The following is a 26,705-nucleotide window of genomic DNA, read 5'->3' as shown; positions in this document are numbered from 1 at the left end:
AGGCCTCCTGGGCCATATGCAGTGTTCCTCACTGAGTTCCCTGAATTCCTATCGGATCTTGTAGTCATAGCAGATAATATTCTAATTTTTGGTGACTTTAACATTCACATGGAAAAGTCCACAGACCCACTCCAAAAGGCTTTCGGAGCCATCATCGACTCAGTGGGTTTTGTCCAACATGTCTCTGGACCTACTCACTGCCACAGTCATACTCTGGACCTAGTTTTGTCCCATGGAATAAATGTTGTGGATCTTAATGTTTTTCCTCATAATCCTGGACTATCGGACCACCATTTTATTACGTTTGCAATTGCAACAAATAATCTGCTCAGACCCCAACCAAGGAGCATTAAAAGTCGTGCTATAAATTCTCAGACAACCCAAAGATTCCTTGATGCCCTTCCAGACTGCCTCTGCCTACCCAAGGACGTCAGAGGACAAAAATCAGTTAACCACCTAACCGAGGAACTCAATTTAACCTTGCGCAATACCCTAGATGCAGTTGCACCCCTAAAAATTAAAAACATCTGTCATAAGAAACTAGCTCCCTGGTATACAGAAAATACACGAGCTCTGAAGCAAGCTTCCAGAAAATTGGAACGGAAATGGCGCCACACCAAACTGGAAGTCTTCCGACTAGCTTGGAAAGACAGTACCGTGCAGTATCGAAGAGCCCTCACTGCTGCTCGATCATCCTATTTTTCCAACTTAATTGAGGAAAATAAGAACAATCCGAAATTTATTTTTGATACTGTCGCAAAGCTAACTAAAAAGCAGTCTTGGCAAATGGAGGATGGCTTTCACTTCAGCAGTAATAAATTTATGAACTTCTTTGAGGAAAAGATCATGATCATTAGAAAGCAAATTACAGACTCCTCTTTAAATCTGGGTATTCCTCCAAAGCTCCATTGTCCTGAGTCTACACAACTCTGCCAGGACCTAGGATCAAGGGAGATACTAAAGTGTTTTAGTACTATATCTCTTGACACAATGATGAAAATAATCATGGCCTCCAAACCCTCAAGCTGCATACTGGACCCTATTCCAACTAAACTACTGAAAGAGCTGCTTCCTGTGCTTGGCCCTCCTATGTTGAACATAATAAACGGCTCTCTATCCACCGGATGTGTACCAAGCTCACTAAAAGTGGCAGTAATAAAGCCTCTCTTGAAAAGGCCGAATCTTGATCCAGAAATTATAAAAAACTTTCGGCCTATATCGAATCTTCCATTCCTCTCAAAAATTTTTGAAAAAGCTGTTGCACAGCAACTCACTGACTTCCTGAAGACAAACAATGTATACGAAACGCTTCAGTCTGGTTTTAGACCCCATCATAGCACTGAGACTGCACTTGTGAAGGTGGTAAATGACCTTTTAATGACGTCAGACCGAGGCTCTGCATCTGTCCTCGTGCTCCTAGATCTTAGTGCCGCTTTTGATACCATCGATCACCACATTCTTTTGGAGAGATTGGAAACCCAAATTGGTCTACATGGACAAGTTCTGGCCTGGTTTAGATCTTATCTGTCGGAAAGATATCAGTTTGTCTCTGTGAATGGTTTGTCCTCTGACAAATCAATTGTAAATTTCAGTGTTCCTCAAGGTTCCGTTTTAGGACCACTATTGTTTTCACTATATATTTTACCTCTTGGGGATGTCATTCGAAAACATAATGTTAAATTTCACTGCTATGCGGACGACACACAGCTGTACATTTCAATGAAACATGGTGAAGCCCCAAAATTGCCCTCGCTAGAAGCCTGTGTTTCAGAAATAAAGAAGTGGATGGCTGCAAACTTTCTACTTTTAAACTCGGACAAAACAGAGATGCTTGTTCTAGGTCCCAAGAAACAAAGAGATCTTCTGTTGAATCTGACAATTAATCTGGATGGTTGTACAGTCGTCTCAAATAAAACTGTGAAGGACCTCGGCGTTACTCTGGACCCTGATCTCTCTTTTGAAGAACATATCAAGACTGTTTCAAGGACAGCTTTTTTCCATCTACGTAACATTGCAAAAATCAGAAATTTTCTGTCCAAAAATGACGCAGAAAAATTCATCCATGCTTTTGTTACTTCTAGGCTGGACTACTGCAATGCTCTACTTTCCGGCTACCCGGATAAAGCACTAAATAAACTTCAGTTAGTGCTAAATACGGCTGCTAGAATCCTGACTAGAACCAAAAAATTTGATCATATTACTCCAGTGCTAGCCTCCCTACACTGGCTTCCTGTTAAGGCAAGGGCTGATTTCAAGGTTTTACTGCTAACCTACAAAGCATTACATGGGCTTGCTCCTACCTATCTTTCCGATTTGGTCCTGCCGTACATACCTACACGTACGCTACGGTCACAAGACGCAGGCCTCCTAATTGTCCCTAGAATTTCTAAGCAAACGGCTGGAGGTAGGGCTTTCTCCTATAGAGCTCCATTTTTATGGAATGGTCTGCCTACCAATGTGAGAGACGCAGACTCAGTCTCAACCTTTAAGTCTTTACTGAAGACTTATCTCTTCAGTAGGTCCTATGATTAAGTATAGTCTGGCCCAGGAGTGTGAAGGTGAACGGAAAGGCTGGAGCAACGAACCGCCCTTGCTGTCTCTGCCTTGCCGGTTCCCCTCTTTCCACTGGGATTCTCTGCCTCTAACCCTTTTACAGGGGCTGAGTCACTGGCTTACTGGTGTTCTTCCATGCCGTCCATGGGAGGGGTGCGTCACTTGAGTGGGTTGAGTCACTGACGTGGTCTTCCTGTCTGGGTTGGCGCCCCCCCTTGGGTTGTGCCATGGCGGAGATCGTTGTGGGCTATACTCGGCCTTGTCTTAGGACGGTAAGTTGGTGGTTGGAGACATCCCTCTAGTGGTGTGGGGGCTGTGCTTTGGCAAAGTGGGTGGGGTTATATCCTGCCTGTTTGGCCCTGTCCGGGGGTATCATCGGATGGGGCCACAGTGTCTTCTGATCCCTCCTGTCTCAGCCTCCAGTATTTATGCTGCAGTAGTTTATGTGTCGGGGGGCTAGGGTCAGTCTGTTACATCTGGAGTATTTCTCTTGTCTTATCCGGTGTCCTGTGTGAATTTAAATATGCTCTCTCTAATTCTCTCTTTCTCTCTTTCTGTCTTTCTCTCGGAGGACCTGAGCCCTAGGACCATGCCTCAGGACTACCTGGTATGATGACTCCTTGCTGTCCCCAGTCCACCTGGCCGTGCTGCTGCTCCAGTTTCAACTGTTCTGCCTGCGGCTATGGAACCCTGACCTGTTCACCGGACGTGCTTGTTGCACCCTCGACAACTACTATGATTATTATTATTTGACCATGCTGGTCATTTATGAACATTTTAACATCTTGACCATGTTCTGTTATAATATCCACCCTGCACAGCCAGAAGAGGACTGGCCACCCCTCATAGCCTGGTTCCTCTCTAGGTTTCTTCCTAGGTTTTTAGCCTTTCTAGGGAGTTTTTCCTAGGGAGTTTTTCCTAGCCACCGTGCTTCTTTCACATGCTTTGCTTGCTGTTTGGGGTTTTAGGCTGGGTTTCTGTACAGCACTTTGAGATATCAGCTGATGTACGAAGGGCTATATAAAAATAAATTTGATTGATCCTTTTGTTCGATAAATTCCTTCTTTATATCCATAAAAACTCAGTTTAGCTGGCGCGCTTCAGTCAATAATCCACTCAGTTTCCTTCCTTCAAAATGCATACAAAATGAATCCCAAACGTTACCAATAAACTTATCCAAACAAGTCAATCAACATTTATAATCAATCCTTAGGTACCCTAATACGCAAATAAACAATACAATTCAAGACGGAGAATTGTTATTGTTATTGTCTTTACCGAAGAACGTGCTCTCTCGGCCATGCACTTGGAAACACTACAGCCAAAATGGGAGCCACTAGAAAAACTACAACTTCTCCCTCATTTTTACAAAAACCAGCCTGAAACTCTTTCTAAAGACTGTTGACATCTAATGGAAGCCCTAGGAACTGCAATCTGGGACAATTTCGCCCTATTATAAAAGTGCCAGGCATTGAAATCAGTGGTATGCTGAATTTAAAAAAAAATGTTTATGGTTTGTCCTCGGGGTTTCACCTGCCATTTTAGTTCTGTTATACTCGCAGACATTTGTTTAACAGTTTTAGAAACTTTAGAGTGTTTTCTATCCAAATCTACCAATTATATGCATATCCTGGCTTCTTAGCCTGAGTAGCAGGCAGTTTACTTTGGGCACCCTTTTCATCCGGACGTCAAAATACAGCCTCAATTCGTCGGGGCATGGATTCTACAAGGTGTCGAAATCGTTCCACAGGGATACTGGCCCATGTTGACTCCAATGCTTCCCACAGTTCTGTTAAGTTGGCTGGATGTCCTTTGGGTGGTGGACCATTCTTGATACACACGGGAAACTGTTGCGTGTGAAAAACCCAGCAGCGTTGTAGTTCTTGACACAAACCGGTGCGCCTGGCACCTACTACTATACATCGTTCACAGGTACTTAAATCTTTTGTCTTGCCCATTCACCCTCTGAATGGCACACATAAACAATCCATGTCTCAATTGTCTCAAGGCTTGAAAATCCTGAGTCTATGTCATGGAAAGGGCAGGTGTTCATAATGTTTTGTACACTCAGTGTATATCCAACTAGCTCAGGTCCAGTCTGATTGCTCTCTGCTCTGAATGCAGATAGACAAGGTCACACACACACACAAAGTGTATAATTGCAATAAAGCTCTTTATTCTCAACTACTATGCTACACATTGTTTTAGTATTTGGCATGCATAGAATCGCACAAGACAAATTCAAGTCACAAATAAGACTGCATAAGGGAGACACACAAAAACTCACAAGTTCTACACTCAAACACAAACACACTCTCATCAGTACAGAGATACACACTGATTTCACACACATAGAGAGACACAGGTTTCAATGTTATGTCGATCACCACAATAAATTACAGTGTGTATGCTTGTCTGTGGTGCACATTGTTGATTTGTATGGAGTGACAGCGTGACAGTGTGTCTGGTTAAAACAAAAGTGGAGCTTGCAATCTCAGTATTCATGCAAAACAATGTGCACATTTTTGGGTATTGGGTTGGCCAGACGTAAACAGTTGAATTATGATTGCTACCCCATTCCCCAGTCTTCGGTTTTCATGAAAATGCTCTTTCCTTTATCAAAGCAGTTGCCCATCTATGTTCAAAGCTTGTATAATGTAACTCTATGTGTTTGATAATAATAAAATCTGAAGAAGTGCATCAGCGCTAATACATGAGATGTATTTCAAGACAGAGACAGTTGGCTAGCATTTGCCTTGGGTTTGAAACTAACTCTACAGAAGCTTAAGACATATGGAATCGTACAATATGGGAGAATTGAGGTACACACAAACATACACGAAAGCACACATGAACAATACATATTTTGACAGTAGGTACATTGAAATAATATTGCCATTAAAAAGTTTAGCTGAGCAGTACAAAGCCCCAGAGGGGAATATAGTGCTTTAGGTTAGTTATGGGAGACGCTAGCATGAGAAAATGCTAAAAATGTCAATGTGTCTCCTTTACTTTCCCACAGCCTTAACCAACCATGGTAATGATTGTAAGTAGCTCAAACATCACATTGCTCTTTAGCCCCTGTAAACACCTACAAATGTTTTCTCTAATATCGGAAATGTACAGTGTAAAATTGTGGGAGGCTGGCTGTTGTTCTGTTTTGCTCTAAAAGACAGCAGCATACAGCATCATGATCGCTGACGTTGTTCCGTCAGCTTCTGTGCTCGTCTTCGGATGTGGCAGTAGCAGGGCGGTTGTTGATATGTCGTTTTCCCCTTCTGTTGTACAGAAGTCAGAGGTAAGTGGTCCGTTGGTTAGGACTCCGGCATCTCTTCTCCTTCTCTTCCTCTCTTACCAGGAAAAGGGGCCCGTCAGAAACGTGACCTGCAGGTGCTTAACCTGTCACTCAGCGAGACATCATACGTACAAACTCTGAGGGGTGTGGAGAAAGATGAATAAAACAACAGAGATAGAGAATGAACATGATTTAGATCAAGTGTAGGGGCTGAAGAGCATGGCGCTCTGAAGAACTGTACGCGCTGCTATCAGCCAATAAAAATAAAGGTGTATTTTCATAGCAACAATTCTATTTCTAAATGAGCACTGGGGATCCTAAACCTGGATGGATTTAGTGGGTAATGACTCTCGGAAGAATAGCCGCACACTGCTATTTTTCTCCCGCCTGTCTTGAGAGAGAGAAAATGCTTTCCTTGTTCTCTTGGTCATCTATGAGGTGACATAATCCCTTGGTGTGGAGATAATCTGACAGACAGCCCTTCATCCTCCCGCCTCACTCTCAGCATGACGCTGGAGTATCCTGACTCAAACTGAGTGTGAGGATTGGCACTGAGGCAGCGTGTCTACGCATGTGAATGTGCTTGTATGTGTGTGAGAGAGATAATGTGAGTGTGAAGCTGGAGAGAGAGTGTGTGTGTGATTGAGAGAGTGTGTGTGAGCGGTAGAGAGACAGCGAGTGTTTGTGCACTGTGTTTGTATTTGAGTATGTGAGAGTGTCCGAAGGGATTAGTCTCCACAAGATTTCTAGCTTGCTTTATGTTCAATAAAGCAAGCTAGAAAATCTTGTGGAGACTTGTTATTATGAGGTAGCTCACTTTGAGCAATATCAGCAATCCCAAAGGGGCTGGTTGAATATGAACAGTGGAGAGGGATTTGTCAGGTGCTGCAATTTAATCCCACTGGGCACAGACGTCAGTTCAACATCTAGTTTGGATTTACATTTGATAGAGTTTTCAACCAACGTGAATTCAACGTGAAATCAACAACAATTTGAACCATGTCATTGGATTTAGGTTAAAAATTGGGTGAAAAAGAGACAAACATTCCAAGGAATTCCTTAACATTGATGACTTTTTCAAATCCAGGTTTGACTTTTGTTGAAATGATGTGGACACAACATTGATTCAACCAGTTCGTGCCCACTGGGATGTTTCATACAACAAAATAACAATGACGATAATACCGGTCAAATAACGTCCTATAAGGAGGCATCGTAGAACCCACTTGGACAGCTCACCTTCAAAGTCTACGTGACCATCTCCATTCAGGTCAATGTCCCGCAGGATGTCTTCTAGGTCCCTGTGACCAACCTAGCAGAACAGGGAAAGAACCGAGAAATAACACTACTCTGATGTAGGCTACAGTGACAGGATCAGACAGATAGGTGGACAAGTTGAGTGAAAGAACACACAAACAGAAAGACTGCTTTTCTTACCTGTTGACCAAGAAGTTTTTTCATTGCTTCTCTGAGTTCTGATGTGCTGATCTTGCCATCACCGTTGGTGTCAAACTGAACGAGTAATTAATAGTGAACTAGTTAATCATGCAATATTGTATTCTGCCCTTTCCAAACACCGTCATCTCTCCCAAATGACTACTGAGTTCCCCTTGTATGTAGTGCTTCTCCTCATTGAATCAACTTTCCTTTAGCTTAAACCTTTCTAGCTTTCTTTCATTGCCTTTGGATTTGGTACTTTCTTTCTCTATTATCTAATTTCTATTTTCATTATCTTCCTATTTTCATTATCTTCCTTTCCCTCTCACTGTACTTCCATCACTCTCTCTCTTATTCTTTTCTCATTCCATACCACCCCCTTTCTCTCCATCCCTTATTCTCACCTCTTTAAAAGCGTCCCTCAGCTCCTTGACCCCGATCATATCTGCTGTTTCAGCCAGAAGTTTTGGCCCCATCAGCTCCACAAAGTCCTCAAAGTCAACATGTCCTCCCACTGTGTGAGATAGAGGATATAGGAAACATTAATTTCTACAGAATACATCTACAGGGACATTTGCACAATGACAGAAACATGCAACCTTGAAAGAGGACAGAAAGACAAAGCTGGCAAGACTTATGCTATTTGTCACATCTACAGCGTCATATTCAGCCATTAATGTTCCCAAAGCTCACAGAGTATTTATTGGACGGATGTGATTTTATGTTCCTTTCAGGGATAATTGTTAAAAGGATGTACGTCAGAGGTACTGGACCTTGAATGTTCAGAGGCCTGTGTGTAATGGTGACTGAAAGTCTTTGAGTGTGTGTTAGGGGATGGAGAGGAGATAGAGAGAGGAAATAATAAAAGAGAGTTGGAAAAGGCTACAGAGACAGAGAGAGTGAGAAAGACAGAGAGAGAGAAAGACAGAGAGAGAGAAAGACAGAGAGAGAGAAAGACAGAGAGAGAGAAAGACAGAGAGAGAGAGAAAGACAGAGAGAGAGAAAGACAGAGAGAGAGAAAGACAGAGAGAGAGAGAAAGACAGAGAGAGAGAAAGACAGAGAGAGAGAAAGACAGAGAGTGAGAAAGACAGAGAGAGAGAGAAAGACAGAGAGAGAGAGAAAGACAGAGAGAGAGAAAGACAGAGAGAGAGAAAGACAGAGAGAGAGAAAGACAGAGAGTGAGAAAGACAGAGAGAGAGAGAAAGACAGAGAGAGAGAGAAAGACAGAGAGAGAGAGAAAGACAGAGAGTGAGAGAAAGACAGAGAGAGAGAAAGACAGAGAGAAAGACAGAGAGAGAGAAAGACAGAGAGGGAGAGAAAGACAGAGAGAAAGAGGGGTAATTAGAGAGTTAAAAAGGAAAGTGTTAGAGGGAGAGAGAGAGAAAGACAGAGAGAGAAAGACAGAGAGAATGACACAGAGAGAGAGAGAGAAAGACAGAGAGAAAGACAGAGAGAGGGAGAGAGAAAGACAGAGAGAGAGAGAGAAAGACAGAGAGAGGGAGAGGAAATATCATAGAACAAAGGAACACTGGACCTTTACGCTCACGACATTCTCCCTATCTTATTAAACACACACACACACACACACACACACACACACACACACACACACACACACACACACACACACACACACACACACACACACACACACACACACACACACACACACACAGTTACTCACAGTTCATATTGATCTGCTGGCTCAGTTCAATCAGCTCCATCTCAGTAGGCATGTAGCCCATGGTCCTCATGCAGTTGCCCAGGTCTTTACAGCCGATGAAGCCATCATGGTCTTTGTCAAACTCTTTAAAAGCCTCACGCAACTCTGCGAGACAGAGACACACATTGGGAAATGGGTTTTTCAACCACATTATCAAAATCATTGTTAGTTTATCGTTACTACTACAATGAGTGTAGTGGTATAATGAACATGAGAGTGAGAGGTAAGCTTGTGTAAGCTTGGAACAGTCCGCAGGCTCAATGATGATTTTGGGCAGAAAAGTTCATGGAAAGGCACTTAAAGGCACACAACATGACAATGAAAGTTTACCAAGGTCAGACCCTTTGTTGGTCTGCATCTAAACCAGTGAGGACTGCTACAGCCCGATCTGGACTATGCAATACCATGCAATACCATGCAATATGAAGGCTCTTTGTCATTTAAACTGTATGCTCCTGTATAAGGATACTTACCATCCATTTCCTCCGGCCTCAGCTCTCTATCCTGTAAAGAATTACAAGACAGGGTCAGGATCCAGCAAGTGACATTCTTCAGGTGTTGACTCATGACGCTACAAAACTCTTGTCAGATATGATCAATTCAACAATAGTATAATGAAGAAAAATATAAACGCAACATGCGACAATTTCAACGATTTTACTGAGTTACAGTTCATATAAGGAAATCAGTCAATTGAAATAAATGAATTAGGCCTTAGTCTATGGATTTCATATGAATGGGCAGGAGCGCAGCCATGGGTGGGCCTGGGAGGGCATAGACCCACCGAAGAGCCAGGCCCAGCCAATCAGAATTCGTTTTCCCCACAAAAGGGCTTTATTACAGACAGAAATACTCCTCAGTTTTATCAGCTGTCCGGGTGGCTGATCTCAGACGATCCCGCAGTTTATGAAACTGGATGTGGAGGTCCTGGGGTGGTGTGGTTAAACGTGTTCTGCGATTGTGAGGCCAGTTGGACATACAGCCAAATTCTCTGAAACGACTTTGGAGGCGGCTTATGGTAGAGAAATTAACATTCAATTCTCTGGCAACAGCTCTGGTGGACATTCCTGCAGTCAGCATGCCAATTGCACACTCCCTCAAGACTTGAGACATCTGTGGCATTGTGTTGAGGGACAAAACTGAACATTTTAGAGTGGCCTTTTATTGTCCCCAGCACAAGATGCATATATGTAATGATAATGCGGTTTAATCAGCTTCTTGATATGCCACACTTGTCAGGGATATGGATTATCTTGGTAAAGGAGAAATGCTCACTAACAGGGATGTAAACAAATTTGTGCACCAAATTTGAGAGAAATACACTTTTTGTGCATATGGAACATGTCTGGTATTTTTTATTTCAGCTCATGAAACACGGGACCAGCACTTTACATGTTGCGTTTATATTTTTGTTCAGTATAATATATCATAGAGTACCTTTGTCATGTGTGCAACCCCTTTCTTGTGATAAATCATGTAATGATGAACCCAAACGCTTGCCTGGCTACCCAGACTCCTTGCTCCGGCCAAATGCCATGCCACGCCCACTGACGTTACTCTTCTCCGCAATAAGTCTGGATCTGAGTAGCTCCCCAACCCTTCACCGAATGCGAACACATTTGGAGCCGTCTGATTGGTCCAGAAACCAATGTATTCGGCCAGGACACACGTAGTGCAAAGCTTCATTGGCTTTGATACTGATTAGTTAGAGACGATCCAATCGTTGATGTCTTTCTTTGGACAACGCCCCTCGTGCCCTTTGTCATGACAAATTACTTCAATGTTAGCAGTCTCAGACTAAAGTATGTAGCGAACCAAAAAACAGGGGAAGAATTTAGTGTGAGTTGTCAGGCTACCCAAATGCAACTTAGTCTAGAGAATTTGTCTGACGCTTGTCTGAGTAGCCCATCTACTTAGGTGAGAGGTACATGCCACCTTTGAAGGTTGGTGGTGAGTCGTGAGGGAACAAGGACTGAAGGAGTTCCTTTTTTGTTCTCTCTCAAGTTTAAAGACTAGCCTTTGAAGTAGCTCGACCCCGCCTCCACCCCTGCATCCCCAGAACAGAGCACATCGTCAGGGCAGGCTATGAACGGTGCCAGTCTACCAAGGAGAGGTCAGTGCACATCTTCCCTTAACGACAAGGCCTTGCCACTGATCACAGTGAGAGTGAGACAGCTGAAGACATCTCCCGCTGCTCCACGCAGACTTTAGTACTCAGGGTGGCATTCTGTCATGGTAATACTGGGTGTACCACAAGGACTTACAATCTATCAGCGTGACACAAATGGCAATGAGTGCCATCACACACACACCCCCACACACAGTCGCATACGCATACACTTATCTTCACACCAACTGGCAGGCATTCTATTCGTAGGTTACTGCAAATATTTGGAGTCCATTACCTTCTTCTTTGAGTCCATAAGGAGTGTATTGGTCAACATGGGTGAAAAAGAAGCAGACAAAGACAGAATGTCTGTATGATTGTGTGGAAGCTTTTGTGAACACTGTTTTATCAGGTGCAGCTACATACTGTAAATGTGTCTCTGCATGCATCATGGGCATGTGTCTGTCTGTGTCTGGACTTACGTACAGCCTGCCGGCTCTCAGCGAAGCCCTTGCGTAGAAAGATGCAGGCAGGCCCCAGTATGTTGTGCATGTTGCCTCCGTTCTGAGCCATAGCCACTAGTGGCTCAAGATAGGCCCCCCCAGTCCCCTCCTCACAGGACTGCACTGCTCTGTAGTTCTTCTTCTGGTCCTGGGGCCACAGACATCCAGGGTGTGGGGCCAGGAGATAGAGGCGCAGGGGCAGAGACAGGGACACAGACTGTGACTCAGCTTGTGGATGGACAACATGGAGTCAGACTACAACAAGAGGCTAGCTGGCATGAGGGAGGGTGGAGGTGGAGGTGGAGGTAGAGAGGCTGAGGTCTGCTAGTCCCTGTGAGGTCAGAGGTCAGGATGGTAATGAGCTGGTCAGGGTGTCAGTCATGTGAAAGGAACACAGTCAGGGGCTGGGTTCAGTGAACGGGGCACTGAATGCCACCCATCCATCCATCTTAAAGATGCTCTCTGTGCAGCTGGGGACACTTATTTGACTCAGCACACTGCCAGATTTCTACAATCAAAGAGACACAACAGCTAACTAAGACAATCAGACCAATCCACGGGAGAACACGCAGGAAGACGCAAACAAATATCTGCAAGCCATTGCTTTTGACAGGCACAGTTTAGTAGTGGTACAGTGTTCCATGTGACAGGTACCCCAGAAATGGTCACACTCATTACTGGTTAAAAATGTAGGGTTGTCAATACATCATTTTGTCTAATCTCCATTTAACCTTTAAATACAGGGTTAAGTTCATGACAGGAAAGCCACTTGCATATGAAAGCGATGGATGGCTTATTTGTGCTCGTTCCAATTAGCCATTGTCCCAATGATGGAAGGAATCAAATCCATCCAGCCATTACATTATAATGACCAATTAGTCTGTGGACCACGGGGCAGCAGCAGGCCACACAATGCACAGCCCCAATTACAGACAGAGCCTCAGGTTAATTAAAGAGGGGAACATCAGCCACCATTGAAACCTTTACAAATATTAATCTGCAACAAGGCAAATAAGGGCCAACCTTTCTGCAGTCGAATGACAGACAAACAGAAAAGTGGCATCAGTGGACAGAGCTGAGCTGTGTTCAGAGACCGGAACGCTGACAGGCTTATGACAAAAGGGTCACTATACAAGGAACACTGAGCTGGCAACTTAAGAAGGACATGCTTCTATTTCCCTCCATTGTTTGTTTTCCCCCAAAAAAGCCTTTCTCAGCAGCGAGACAGCTCTCTCTCTACCCCTGCCCCACTATCCTTCCTTCCCTCCCTTGGTGGGATTTTAATTAGCTTGGTGGGATATTTTGGGTGACCTTCATACTCCATCTGTTGCTATGGGATTTTTAGCGCCAGCTCCTGCCCTGCTACAGTGCACCCCATCACACTGTCCACTGGGTAATCTGAGCAAGTGATGCACGAAGCAGTGCAGATTTTCTGAAGGTCCAGCGTGTCACCAAAATCACTACTAATGCGGAGACGTATGTTAAAAATGATGACGTTGAAAAGGCAGCTAGAACAATATTGGAAGGTGAGAATCAGTCAAGAAGTAACTTCCCTATTTACCAGATGGCTTCAACTGTTGCTTGTCATATTGTACTGTACACGCTCAAGGATGTACAGCTGCCGAAGGGGATTTAAAACTCTGATGCATGGTGAACCAGCGCTCCCACTGAACATGAAATCATGTCTTTATTGTGCAGTTATCTTTGTACTAGATAGCTAAAGAACTGTGGCTGTCATTGTTGTACAAAGACTAAGCATGTAAGCGCTGGCAGATACTGTACAACTAAGTCCAATATATCCATTCTATAGATACAGTGCCTTGCGAAAGTATTCGGCCCCCTTGAACTTTTCGACCTTTTGCCACATTTCAGGCTTCAAACATAAAGATATAAAACTGTAATTTTTTTGTGAAGAATCAACAACAAGTGGGACACAATTATGAAGTGGAACGAAATTTATTGGATATTTCAAACTTTTTTAACAAATAAAAAACTGAAAAATTGGCCGTGCAAAATTATTCAGCCCCTTTACTTTCAGTGCAGCAAACTCTCTCCAGAAGTTCAGTGAGGATCTCTGAATGATCCAATGTTGACCTAAATGACTAATGATGATAAATAGAATCCACCTGTGTGTAATCAAGTCTCCGTATAAATGCACCTGCTCTGTGATAGTCTCAGAGGTCCGTTTAAAGCGCAGAGAGCATCATGAAGAACAAGGAACACACCAGGTAGGTCCGAGATACTGTTGTGGAGAAGTTTAAAGCCGGATTTGGATACAAAAAGATTTCCCAAGCTTTAAACATCCAAAGGAGCACTGTGCAAGCGATAATATTGAAATGGAAGGAGTATCAGACCACTGCAAATCTACGAAGACCCGGCCGTCCCTCTAAACTTTCAGCTCATACAAGGAGAAGACTGATCAGAGATGCAGCCAAGAGGCCCATGATCACTCTGGATGAACTGCAGAGATCTACAGCTGAGGTGGGAGACTCTGTCCATAGGACAACAATCAGTCGTGTACTGCACAAATCTGGCCTTTATGGAAGAGTGGCAAGAAGAAAGCCATTTCTTAAAGATATCTATAAAAAGTGTCGTTTAAAGTTTGCCACTAGCCACCTGGGAGACACACCAAACATGTGGAAGAAGGTGCTCTGGTCAGATGAAACCAAAATTGACCTTTTTGGCAACAATGCAAAACGTTATGTTTGGCGTAAAAGCAACACAGCTCATCACCCTGAACATACCATCCCCACTGTCAAACATGGTGGTGGCAGCATCATGGTTTGGGCCTGCTTTTCTTCAGCAGGGGCAGGGAAGATGGTTAAAATTGATGGGAAGATGGATGGAGCCAAATACAGGACCATTCTGGAAGAAAACCTGATGGAGTCTGCAAAAGACCTGAGACTGGGACGGAGATTTGTCTTCCAACAAGACAATGATCCAAAACATAAAGCAAAATCTACAATGGAATGGTTCACAAATAAACATATCCAGGTGTTAGAATGGCCAAGTCAAAGTCCAGACCTGAATCCAATCGAGAATCTGTGGAAAGAACTGAAAACTGCTGTTCACAAACGCTCTCCATCCAACCTCACTGAGCTCGAGCTGTTTTGCAAGGAGGAATGGGCAAAAATGTCAGTCTCTCGATGTGCAAAACTGATAGAGACATACCCCAAGCGACTTACAGCTGTAATCGCAGCAAAAGGTGGCGCTACAAAGTATTAACTTAAGGGGGCTGAATAATTTTGCACGCCCAATTTTTCAGTTTTTTATTTGTTAAAAAAGTTTGAAATATCCAATAAATTTCGTTCCACTTCATGATTGTGTCCCACTTGTTGTTGATTCTTTACAAACAATTACAGTTTTATATCTTTATGTTTGAAGCCTGAAATGTGGCAAAAGGTTGAAAAGTTCAAGGGGGCAGAATACTTTCGCAAGGCACTGTACATGCCGCTCAGTCAAATCCAGTTTGTAGTCCACGTATGGAACAATGAACATCAGCCGGTTGCAAAAACAACCTGTGTTAACAAGGTTTCTGCTAAAATCATGTTACGGTGCATGGCGCTCCTGCAGGCAGGCTTAAACAGGATGGCGCCACCTGTTGGTTTGTCCGCGCCACTGTATCCCCTCTAAAGGGGTGAAGTGGTGGCGCTGGTTTGGGGCTAAGTCCTTTGACTCGTGTGGTCGATCTTGACATGAACCTGCTCATTGACACCACTCATCCCAGCTAGCGGGTTCCAGGACACAACTAGACACTGTCGACTACGGTTGAGTGACGGTTGAGCCTCATTGGCTACGCTGAGGACTCCAACACAGTCACTCCAGCACAACTGACATTCAGTAGGGAAAAACTGTTATATGTCCATCTGGTATATATCTATGAAATATGGAAAAGCAGACACAATACAGTCCTAGTGCGTGGTAAAGTGGTATTGTCGTCATCCAGTCCACAAATGATTTCAAGCATCACAGTCGGTATTCTAGGCTGGTCAGCGGGCTATTTTAGTTACTGTGGTTCAGTGGGGTGGATGAGACAACAGCATGACATACTAGGTTGTCCTGTCTCCTCTAATATTCACAACTAGCCTGTAAGAGCGGGAGCACTGCTCCTCAGACCAGAAGTCTGACTGAGATGCCCCACAGTCAATACAGCACTGTGCTCTAAAACCGAGTCTCTCACAGTCAATACAGCAGTGTGCTCTAAAACCGAGTCTCTCACAGTCAATACAGCAGTGTGCTCTAAAACCGAGTCTCTCACAGTCAATACAGCAGTGTGCTCTAAAACCGAGTCTCTCACAGTCAATACAGCAATGTGCTCTAAAACCGAGTTTCTTTCAGTCAATACAGCAGTGTGCTCTAAAACCGAGTCTCTCTCAGTCAATACAGCAGTGTGCTCTAAAACCAAGTTTCTTTCAGTCAATACAGCTGTGTGCTCTAAAACCGAGTCTCTCACAGTCAATACAGCAGTGTGCTCTAAAACCGAGTCTCTCACGGTCAGTACAGCAGTGTGCTCTAAAACCGAGTCTCTCACAGTCAATACAGCAGTGTGCTCTAAAACCGAGTCTCTCACGGTCAATACAGCAGTGTGCTCTAAAACCGAGTCTCTCACAGTCCAACACTACTGTAAACAATCCAGTAGAGTCTGCTGAGGGGAGGACGGCTCATAATAATGTCTGGAACAGAACGAATGGAATGGCATCAAACACATGGAAACCAGGATACCATTCCACTCATTCCGCTCCAGCCATTACCACGAGCCCGTCCTCCCCAATGAAGGTGCCACCAACCTCCCGTGACACAATCCCAGGGTCAAAAAGGTCCAGTGTGGTCCAATAGCCTGCAGTCAAGTTAAGGACACATAGTGTGACATGCACCACAGACAGTCAGAGGTTCAGGTGGACCACAGCCAGAACACAGTACACAAAACCTTACCTTCTTGGAGAAGTGAGATTTGACAGAGTTCCCCATGGTGAAGTCCCTCTCGCTGTGTGGTGCGTCTCTAAACGTGTCTGTGTTAGTATGCCTGTGTGGTGTGTGTGCATGCGTTTGCGTGTGTGTTTGCATGTGCATATGTTTCTATGCATGGGATAAAGAGAAGGGGGGTCCAGTGGGTCAGAAACTAAGATGAGGGAATTTAGGGGGAGAGAGAGACGCACAGAGAAAGAGCGGGAGAGTGCGCTTGCACAGGATCAACATAGGACCTAGAGGGAAGGACACTGGGAGTCACAGGAAGAGAGGGAAGAGGGGAGGTAAACCTAAATGGAGGAAAGCAAAGAAATGCAACAAAGAATGAAAGATCAAAGTGACAAAGACATGAGAGGGAGAGGAGGCAGGCATGTCTTAGCGAGATGCATGCGCTCAAAGCAGAAAATGCAAGATTGCTTTATTCATTGGCTCACCGTCCTCTCTCTCGCTCTCTCTCCCCCAGTCTCTCCCTCTTTTCCCCCTCCCTCTCCCGTCTCTCTCTCCCTCACTCTGTTGTACTGTTTCAAACCATCTCTGCAAAGAGAAAGTGGTAAAGAAGCTCATTAACATATTACCTTCCCCCGAGCAACACACTGGAGACACTAATCCAGATACACACACATGCATACCCTGGATTAAACCCACACATGCATACCCTGGATTAAACCCACACATGCATACCCTGGATTAAACCCACACATGCATACACTGGATTAAACACACACATGCATACACTGGATTAAACACACACATGCATACACTGGATTAAACCCATACATGCATACACTGGATTAAACCCACACATGCATACACTGGATTAAACACACACATGCAAACACTGGATTAAACACACACATGCATACACTGGATTAAACACACACATGCATACACTGGATTAAACACACACATGCAAACACTGGATTAAACACACACATGCATACACTGGATTAAAACACACACATGCAGACACTGGATTAAACACACACATGCAAACACTGGATTAAACACACACATGCATACACTGGATTAAACACACACATGCAAACACTGGATTAAACACACACATGCATACACTGGATTAAAACACACACATGCATACACTGGATTAAATACACACATGCATACACTGGATTAAACACACACAGATGTGGGGCTGTGGAGCTAAAAATACAACACACGCTCTCTCTTCCCCCTCTCTTTTTCTCCCCCCTCTCTCTCCTCGCTCTCTCCCTCCCCTCTCTCTCTTCATGTACATTTTAGTCATTTGTCAGATGCTCTTTTCCAGGGCAATTTACAGGAGAAATAAGGTTAAGTGCCTTGCTACAGGGGAAAACATTGACTGATTTTTCACCTAGTTAGCTCGGGGATTCTAACCAGCGACCTTACGGTTACTGGCCCAACGCTCTTAACCAATAGACTACCTCCCCCTCTCTCGTACACACACATGTACACACACAGAGGAGCACGCTCATCACAAAGTCATGCTAAACTAGACAGGACAGTATTGAGATCAAAGTCAAAGCTCTACAGAATATGCACGGAATGAACATAAAAGGCATGTGAATGATGGACCACACACACACACACACATGCGTACATGTACTACACACACGCGCAAACACACACCACAAATCACTGCATATATTTGCTAGATAGCTACAGGGGTCTCAGCTTTTAGACAGCAAGCGCCACAGGGATGCTGATAGCAATCCCTGCAATCCCCTGCAGTGGAGCCACTGGTCACATAATCAACAACATCATTTCCTGTTTGACTTTGTCAATTGTTTCCCATAGTTACACACACCAAGGTCCTATCTCTCGTCTATCCTCTCTCTTCCATTCATTTATTATCTGCCTCTCGGTTTCCCCTTACGGAGGCTCATTGTGAACATCAGAACACATCAGAAATCAGACTCAGGAGCCGTCGGCTCTCATAATGTCAGTGCAAAGACACAGCACACACACACACACACACACACACACACACACACACACACACACACACACACACACACACACACACACACACACACACACACACACACACACACACACACACACACACACACACACACACACACACACACACACAGCTTACTAAACCTACGTAATGGTGCCAATTCACATAAACAATCATGCTCACTGCATTCACACACCTCCTGATATCGACTCATCCGTACAACAATCCCTCTATAATGTGTGCTAATAACAAGTCACATGAACACCCACAGTCATCACACAAAGGAAAGCATGCATTAGTATTTCAACAAGCTGCACACACGCAGACAGTTTGTCACGGGAGAGACAGGCAACTAATTCCAATAGGAAATATAATGTTAATAATTGCTTTCGCAGTTGAAAGAAGATCTGAGCTGGGAGAGAAGGGAGAGGGGGTCTGGGACTGGGAGGGCTGATAACGTCATCTCTCATGATGCCGTCATGGTATGTATTTTCTCATTCCATGTATGTACTATACCCAATGTACTATACTATGGTACTGTATGTGAGTGTGGGCTCATTCTGTAACCTCTGTACAACAATGAAAATATTAGTCTCCCTGTAAAAAGGTTGTACCTCCTCCAATGACCTATAATTATTACTGTATATTATAACGCTACATTGCCTCACATAACTATTCACATTTCAGACACAGATGTTCTTCTGAGAAACTAGATGAATAATGTGCTTTATTCTTCGTATTTTCGTTTCATCTGGGGGTAAATATTGAAGAATGGATAACCCTTATCTCTGTCTCCTTATGGTGGAGAGCTGAGCCTGAGAAACCAGTTGAATTGGGACGATGACCTTGTAGCATGTTCGCAGCCTCACAGCTCTGTATGTGAAGATCACCAGAGGAGCATTCATTCAGTGACCTATAAAAGCACCCCAGGCAGAGAGAGGCTATGGTGACCTTCATGGTGACTGGTCATCTCCTGAGGTAAAATATAACAGTCGTTTTAATTCAAGTGTGAATAATTGATTAGGTTGAAATGGTTGTTATTTTATGGCAAGGAAACTATCATCTTTCATTTGAGACTAATTCATTCCGTGCTAGGGATAGTGAAGAGAGAAGCTCATGAAAAAGGAGAATGGAGGGGGAGTAGTTTGCTGTCAACATTTCAAATAGCAAAGCACATAGTATTTTATACAACCCCAGCCAATATAACACTTCTCTCTTTCTTCTCTCTCTGCCTCTCTCTCTCTCTCTCTCTCTCTCTCTCACTCTCACTCTCACTCACTCACTCACTCACTCACTCACTCACTCACTCACTCACTCACTCACTCACTCACCACTGGCTACAGACAGCCTCAGGTTACCATGAATATTAATAATTAATATTCACACACAAACACACGCGTGAACGCACATGCGCACGGACACACACACGTCATTACACAGTCTCTTGAATTTCACGGTCTAATCCTTCCCATTTCAATGAGGATTTAACTGAATAGTGAAAACATCTAGCTCCTTCACAACCATCCGTTAATGGACTGTATAAATACCCATCCGTGGCTATAAATAGTCTTTGGGCGATAGACATATTGAAACCTGAAATGACGTGGTTCATACGACAATACCTACATCATAGCAGCTTATCCACACCTCCTTTCCCTTCCCCTTTTCTCTCTATTTTCTATCATCCATGATCTCTCTCCATTTTCTCTGCCCCCCTCTAACCTCTTTCCCTTTCAGACCTCATCAAGGTCAGTATGACCCTGGCGGGAGAGGGGGGAGGGGGGGGGGGTAAAAAGGGAGGGATGGAAAGATGGTCAGAGAACCAATAAAAAGGGAAAGGAATGAGACTGACAAAGGAGAGAGAGAGAGGGGGAAAGAGGCGATGGTTCAGTGGAAGAGTGACAAGGGAAGGTAGGGAGGAGGGAGAGAGAGCAACAGCAGGAAAAGGGAGCAAGGGAAAAGGAAGCCTCAGCTGTGATTTTACCAGAGAGCTGTCAGATGCTGTGACAACAGGGAGCTGAAGAGGAAAAATAGAGTCCTGTGTTTTCCTTACATAACCCAGGTCTATTTGCATGCCTGTCCACCTAGCTCGGATCCCTCCTCCTATTGATCCAATTCCTTACATACCTGCTTATCTGACACACAGAGGCTTGGTTTGAGAACTGTGGATTTGCTAATGTGTGATTGTCAAAATCATTAACACACAACACAGTTTAATAATGAGCAACTTATTAGCTCAAGCTGGGTCAACTGCAGCACCAACACACCGCCTGTTATCAAACACGGATGTACACACAAATACACCACTTTGAATACATTGAAAATGCTTTGTGTTTGTATCCACGGTTTATAGTAATGCAAATCCTTGACACAAATCTTACAAACAAACGCACACTCTCTGTTTAACAAACTGCAAGCAGCCACCTCCATCTGGTGGTCTCATCTCAGAGGTGTTTTCTCATTGTTGAGAAAACTATCATCCATTTACTTCTTTTCCCAGACTTCCAATGAATATTTCCCTTTCCTCAGAACAGGTATCTTTAGGTCAAATAAAGTACTCAATACAGCAGTGAAAGCTGCGAATAGACTGAAAGAAGAGCTTGACCCAATCGTGGCTAAGAAGCAAGGCAGAAGGTCACTGGTGATAGTTCCAGGTCGGACACAGACCCACTGCTGTTCTGTCCATGAACAAGGTGCTGCTGTTACCTGGATTGGTAGCGATGGAAAATGTAGCCTATATACTGTAATTAATGTACGACTACATCGACATACAGTCTGCTAAGTACAACACAGATGAACTGAAAATATGAAAGCAGTTACGTGTGCGATAATTATGTTCCCCGTGAACTGAGAGTAGGAGTGTAATGATGTTGTTATCATGACTGACCAAAATGTGTGTTGTTTTATTTATTCATACGCCTAGACCGCGATGTCGTTCTTAGGTCAAGATGTTCCTTTACTGATAGGAATCATTCCTCCTTAAACACTCATTAGTCTCATGACCTCATAGCCCCTCTATTTCAGTCATTCCTTCTATAGAAAATGAAAACCTGCCATTTATACGGATGCTTGAGATAATTTGTTTGCTTATGCAGGAATCCCTGCTTTAGTCACCAGCTTGCAAACTGGCTTTGTCAGGTAGCGCATTAACCAAAGGATATGAATATTTTTAGTACCAAATAAAAGGCTGCTCTCCACTACTCTCTTATAATCAGGTCTTGGGAATGCTATATTTAGCTTCCACTGGCAGAGAATAAGTTCTGTAGGGATTGTATGCAGACCTTGATGGAAATATGAAATATAGAATGTCAGTGGGTATATTCTCACTCCATATCAAAACATGTATTCAAAGTATACTTGTACCAGTGCCAATGAAAAAACACGATCAGATGTGACATATAAATGTGAAAGGCAGTGTCTTCTAATAGAGTATCACAACCAAAGGTCCAAACATGCACATTTGTGCAAACACACACAGGGAAGTACACACACACACGCGCGCACACACACGCACACACACAGACGACCTTTGTACCAGACAAACAGAACATCTTGCAATGTCTAGGCACCACAACACAACTCTCAGGTGCATTGAAACTTTGCAATGACTTAATTGGACTCAACCACACTGCATATCCAGTTATAGATGTGATACTACTGAAAGAGTCTGAGAGCGTTGTGACAAGTCTCGGATTTTCAGTAACTAGCATCAAGTGACACAGTCACCTTGCACACTTTTTCTACTTGAAAACTCCTCCAGCTGAGCAACTTCACAGGGAAGCGAGTGTGAACAGATACTGTCATTAGAGGTCCTTCTGTATTGCCATTTCAAAGCATAATGATTGGATAGAGTGATAGAGGGCTACTGTCTCACTATGGAGCAGATTGAGATAGGCACTATAGAGCACAGCAGTGCTGCATAGATTGGGGTTTGCTGCCTGGAACTCCTGTGACTGATTAGAGCTCTGGCCTAGATTGAGTGAAGTTATTTCTGGCACAAATTAACACGAGGAAAGTATTGGCTCCTGAGCTTTATATCTCCTTCAGCACTGAGACGAATATTTCAAAGCGCAGAAAGAAAAACTGGATATCCTATATGAAGAGCAACAGAGGCACAGTAGGAATGAGACTATTGTATGAGGACTTTGAGGAGGGCTTCCGTATTTGTAGATGGTAGAGGAGATGGGATGCAGGAATGAAGAGATGGAGAAGCACCCTTCTTTTACCATCCACCCTCACCTCTCCATCTGTAGGTGTACAGCCCCAAAGTATAGCGTAGATTATACCTTTACCTTCCCCAATTTCTCACAGTGTTATCACTGTTCAATGTCACTTTCTTTTTTAAACACTTGATGTGAGTGTGACTTACCACAAATAGCTGGGTGTGTGTATGTGTGTGTGTGTGTGTGTGTGTGTGTGTGTGTGTGTGGTGTGTGTGTGTGTGTGCGTGCATGTGTGTATGCTTGTGAATGCTTGTGTGTGCGTGTGTGCAGTCGGGTGTTCAGCACAGCTACAATTTCCACAGGATTGGAAAGTTTATCCACCTAACAGACATGATGAGAGTATCCTTATTCATACCGCTACGCATGGTAGTCTGCCAACCCCTCCATCAAACTAATTATCAGATACACGGAAGTTCAATTTGGACTCAAAATGAACATACATTTTTAATATAGTCAGCAGGGGTGAATGGGTGTCCGGTCACATTTTGGCTTGGGTTGCTGCTCTACCTGTCCCTCACCTTTGACCCTACCAGACCAACCTGACACTGTGAAGCATTGCATTTTTCTCTAGGTGTGTATATCACGCATGTCTGAGCTGTCTGAGCCATAGGCTACTATTCATATGTCTCAAACTGTCTTCTTTCAAATATATTAAGGCATTGGAATCTTGGGGGCAAGTTTGAGACATTGTGTAGTGCAGTTGGAAAAATCCAGAATACCTTCTCTGTTGTCAGGCATTCTACATTTCTGTGTCATGAATTACTGTTCAAAAAACGTTCAAAAACATGTTTTCCTGAGATGATATATATATTTCCACACTATGAGGTTGAAACAATATTGTGAAATTGTGAACATTATGATAAAGCCTTTTTAGTGTAAGAGACAAGACCACGTGAAATGTCATCCTGTTTTGGTGGGATGCAGTTTTGGCTTGCCTAGTGACAACACCAGGCGGTAAATGTGTCAACAGACCAATAAGAAGGAGAGTTCCAAACTTCTCTGCCAGTAACAGCTAGTTTTCCGTTTTCCCCTCCCAACTCAGACCACTCCCAGACAGTCCTAGTAAAATTCTTGCTTGAAAATTGCTCTTTGCTAAGAAGCTATTTTTGTTGATTTGACCATTTTAATTGAAAACAATCACAGTAAGGTACTTATTTGTTACCCATAAATGATTTGATATTGAGATTTAAAAAAAAACAGCTGCATTGGAACTTTAAACGTGTTTTTTTCCCATTTCTTTGTTACACAACAAACACCTACGCGTTTATTCATAAGAGTGCGGTTTAAACCAATGCATTAACGGGACAACGGTGTAAATTAAGTTGAATCTTTTTGCATTTTGTTAGAGACAGTCAGTTTTACACTATAGTGATGGTGTACCCTATGAAGGTTGTCTAAAATGACAATTAGAAATTACCCGTGAATTAAAACAATACATATATTCCTATTGAATAAAAAGGGAACTTCTGTCGCGCGCCGTTTTTTGGCAATGGGCGTATGTATTGATAATGACTATTAATCCCCAGTCTAATTTACTTGTTGAATCCTTGTGCTGACTTTGAATGTTTGTTCGAGAGTAATCATGTGTTGTAGTTCTGTCTAGACGCGGGACTACTACGTACCTGCCCGAAGACTGATTTCACTATCGGGTGCAGATTGGAGTCATGTTCAGATGGAGCTGTGCTGAGTCTTTTGGAGGTGCGGCTGGTAACGGGGCCGGGAACTGGCGTGGACGTTGCGGGTGGGACCGAGTTTAAACTCGTGGACGACCCAGTATTTATTCTGTCCTTTGATTCAAAAAAGTACGCAGTATCGTCGGATTGTTTAGTATAGGATGGAGTTGGCGAGGACCTCCGCCCCGGACGTGCGTTGCCGTGGTGATGCGCTGGCGGCAGGTCACCTCTTGAGGTGTTGTGGTGGTGGTGGTGGTGGTGTGGGTGTCTAGACGACTTACTGCGGTCTTTCCCGCTCCGATCCATCCGCTCTCTAATTTCTTCCTGGCTGTAGCAGTCATTGTAGTGGCTGCTTTGCTGGTGGGAATGTCCCCGTTTATCACATCCATTCCTGTCTGTCCTGCCACCAGCATGGCTCGGTTGACAAAGGGGTCTGCGCGCGCTTGCCTCGCGCTCATCGGTCCAACACGGCTCGTCTGGTACATCTTTACCTCCGTCGGGTTGATGGATGTGACTGCAGTGGCTGCGCGACCCATGATGCTCGGAATGTTCGGACCTCCGACTCACCGGCACGGCCGAAGCTCTCAGCAGAGAGGTGGTAGATTCGCTTTTGGTAAGAGAGGAGCTCATTGTCGTATGCCGTTCCCTTAATGTATTACTGTGTGCAGATACTAGGACTAGACAGGAGGTCGTGTTAAGACAGATGCACCTGTGTGGTCGTGCTGAGCATTTAGCCAGTGTGTAGTCAGGGCAGCCTGTTGGATCACCTCTTGAGTAGCCTATTCGCGCGTCTCTAGCCTAGGCTACAATGCAAACTAGGAACACCCACCTACACTCTCACTTGTGAAATTATAAAGTTCTGAATGCTACCTGCTTGCGCAATTGTAAAGATGTCCTTACGTGTCAGGCGAAGTGAGGAATCAGTCGCTTCTATAGTAGGGTACTAGGGGGTAACTACCCCCCCCCCCCCCCCCCCCAGAACAATGTCTAATTGCTGACACAAAAAAGCAAGTTTTGAAAAGAATAGGTATATGGATGAAGATCATGCTTAGGCGAATACAATATAAAGGGAACTAAATGGCTACAGTTTACACTTTTTTTTTTTTTTTCATGAAATGCTGTTTTTAGAAAGGAACGTTTCCCTGGTAGAAGAATATGGCATAGAGTTTCACACAAGTGTGTTAAAATCCATTTAATCAGTTTTATTTAGACATTCTTTAGTAAGTAACACTTAAAAGCTATGTCTAGTTGTCTTATTTTAATGATTTAAATAAAATATGGGGAGGGGGGTAATGGTGTGGCACATGTCACCATTAATATCCCCACCATGAGGAGATATAATGTAAAGTCAGGGGCGGAAATCCCGGGGGGGACGGGGGACACACGACCCCCCACTCCCCCCCCCCCCCCCCCCCCCCCCCCCGTCCTGGGAAAAATATGATTTGTCCCCCCCAATATATCACTGAAACATAACTATGTAATTTAAATAATATTAATAATACGCAATGAAAGCAATTGTGCTGATTATAGACACTTAATAGCGTTTTTAAGTTTTAAAAGATTGCGACCCCCCCCACCCTTTGCCTCACAATGGTTTGATCCACTGCCAGTTCCTTAGTTGGCAAGGTAACAGAGGGGTCGTGTCTACTGTCTGAAAGGCACTCAATTAACGTAACTGACGTAAGGTTAATCCAGTTATTGGCGCACACACACTAGCTGAATATGCAGAGCTAGCGCGCAAATATTAACTATTAAGCTAGCTAGTACCTATTCCATTTATGTGGCGTCGTCAAATATGGAATCTTTGCTATCGTCAATTTATTCCAAGATCAGCATGCAGATGATGTAAGTTAGTGCTTCAAAGTCCCTGTGATAAGGTTAGCTATAAACTGAAGTCCAAACTGAACAGAACTACACTCTCTTCTACCATTGTCTTAAATATATTTAATGGTCTCGTTGCAAAAGCTAAATTGTCGCAAGGGAACTTTTATTTATTTATTTTATTTCACCTTTATTTAACCCGGGTAGCAAAGATTATAGCAAACACCACTGAAACTGAATTGGTGCTCGCTAGCTTTGCAAATTCAGCTATTGTTGGAAGCCAGCCAATATGAAACAAACTATTAAAATTACAAAAGGTTGCAGCATATGTTGTGTAAATGGTGAACTCATACAGCTGTCAACTCTTGTCATTTTAATCCGTTTCACATTTGCTAGCTACCTTTTAGATCGAAGCCCAAATAGAATGATAAAAGATAAGATGAT

General features: G+C 43.7%; 1 protein-coding gene across 2 annotated transcripts; it reads right to left on the bottom strand.

Moving 5' to 3' along the window:
- Positions 1-5,653: 5,653 nt before the first annotated feature.
- Positions 5,654-25,227, bottom strand: LOC106564675 (calcium-binding protein 1). Of its 2 annotated transcripts, none has more exons than XM_014130894.2 (7): positions 24,390-25,227; positions 9,483-9,513; positions 8,971-9,114; positions 7,690-7,799; positions 7,286-7,360; positions 7,088-7,160; positions 5,654-5,985 (listed from the first exon to the last, which is right to left on the bottom strand). In XM_014130894.2, the coding sequence occupies exons 1-7, from the start codon at positions 25,068-25,070 to the stop codon at positions 5,960-5,962; spliced, it is 1,140 nt and encodes a 379-aa protein (XP_013986369.1). In that variant the 5' UTR covers positions 25,071-25,227; the 3' UTR covers positions 5,654-5,959. The 2 variants fall into 2 exon arrangements, with proteins under 2 accessions (XP_013986369.1, XP_082811435.1); XM_082955309.1 differs by lacking the exon at positions 24,390-25,227 and adding an exon at positions 11,606-11,780.
- Positions 25,228-26,705: the final 1,478 nt, after the last annotated feature.

This window comes from Salmo salar, chromosome 01 (genome assembly GCF_965601325.2).
Source record: "Salmo salar chromosome 01, fSalSal1, whole genome shotgun sequence".
NCBI classification, from domain to species: Eukaryota; Metazoa; Chordata; class Actinopteri; order Salmoniformes; family Salmonidae; genus Salmo; species Salmo salar.
Note: the sequence above shows the minus strand (reverse complement) of the source record. Positions and strands in the feature narration are given on the sequence as shown.

Coding starts and splice junctions, on each gene's coding strand:
- LOC106564675 (XM_014130894.2), bottom strand. CDS start 25,070: ATGAGCTCCTCTCTTACCAAAAGCGAATCTACCACCTCTCTGCTGAGA. Junction 7,800..8,970: donor CCAGCAGATCAATATGAACT/GTGAGTAACTGT, acceptor TATCTCACACAG/TGGGAGGACATGTTGACTTT. Junction 7,361..7,689: donor TGAGGGACGCTTTTAAAGAG/GTGAGAATAAGG, acceptor TTACTCGTTCAG/TTTGACACCAACGGTGATGG.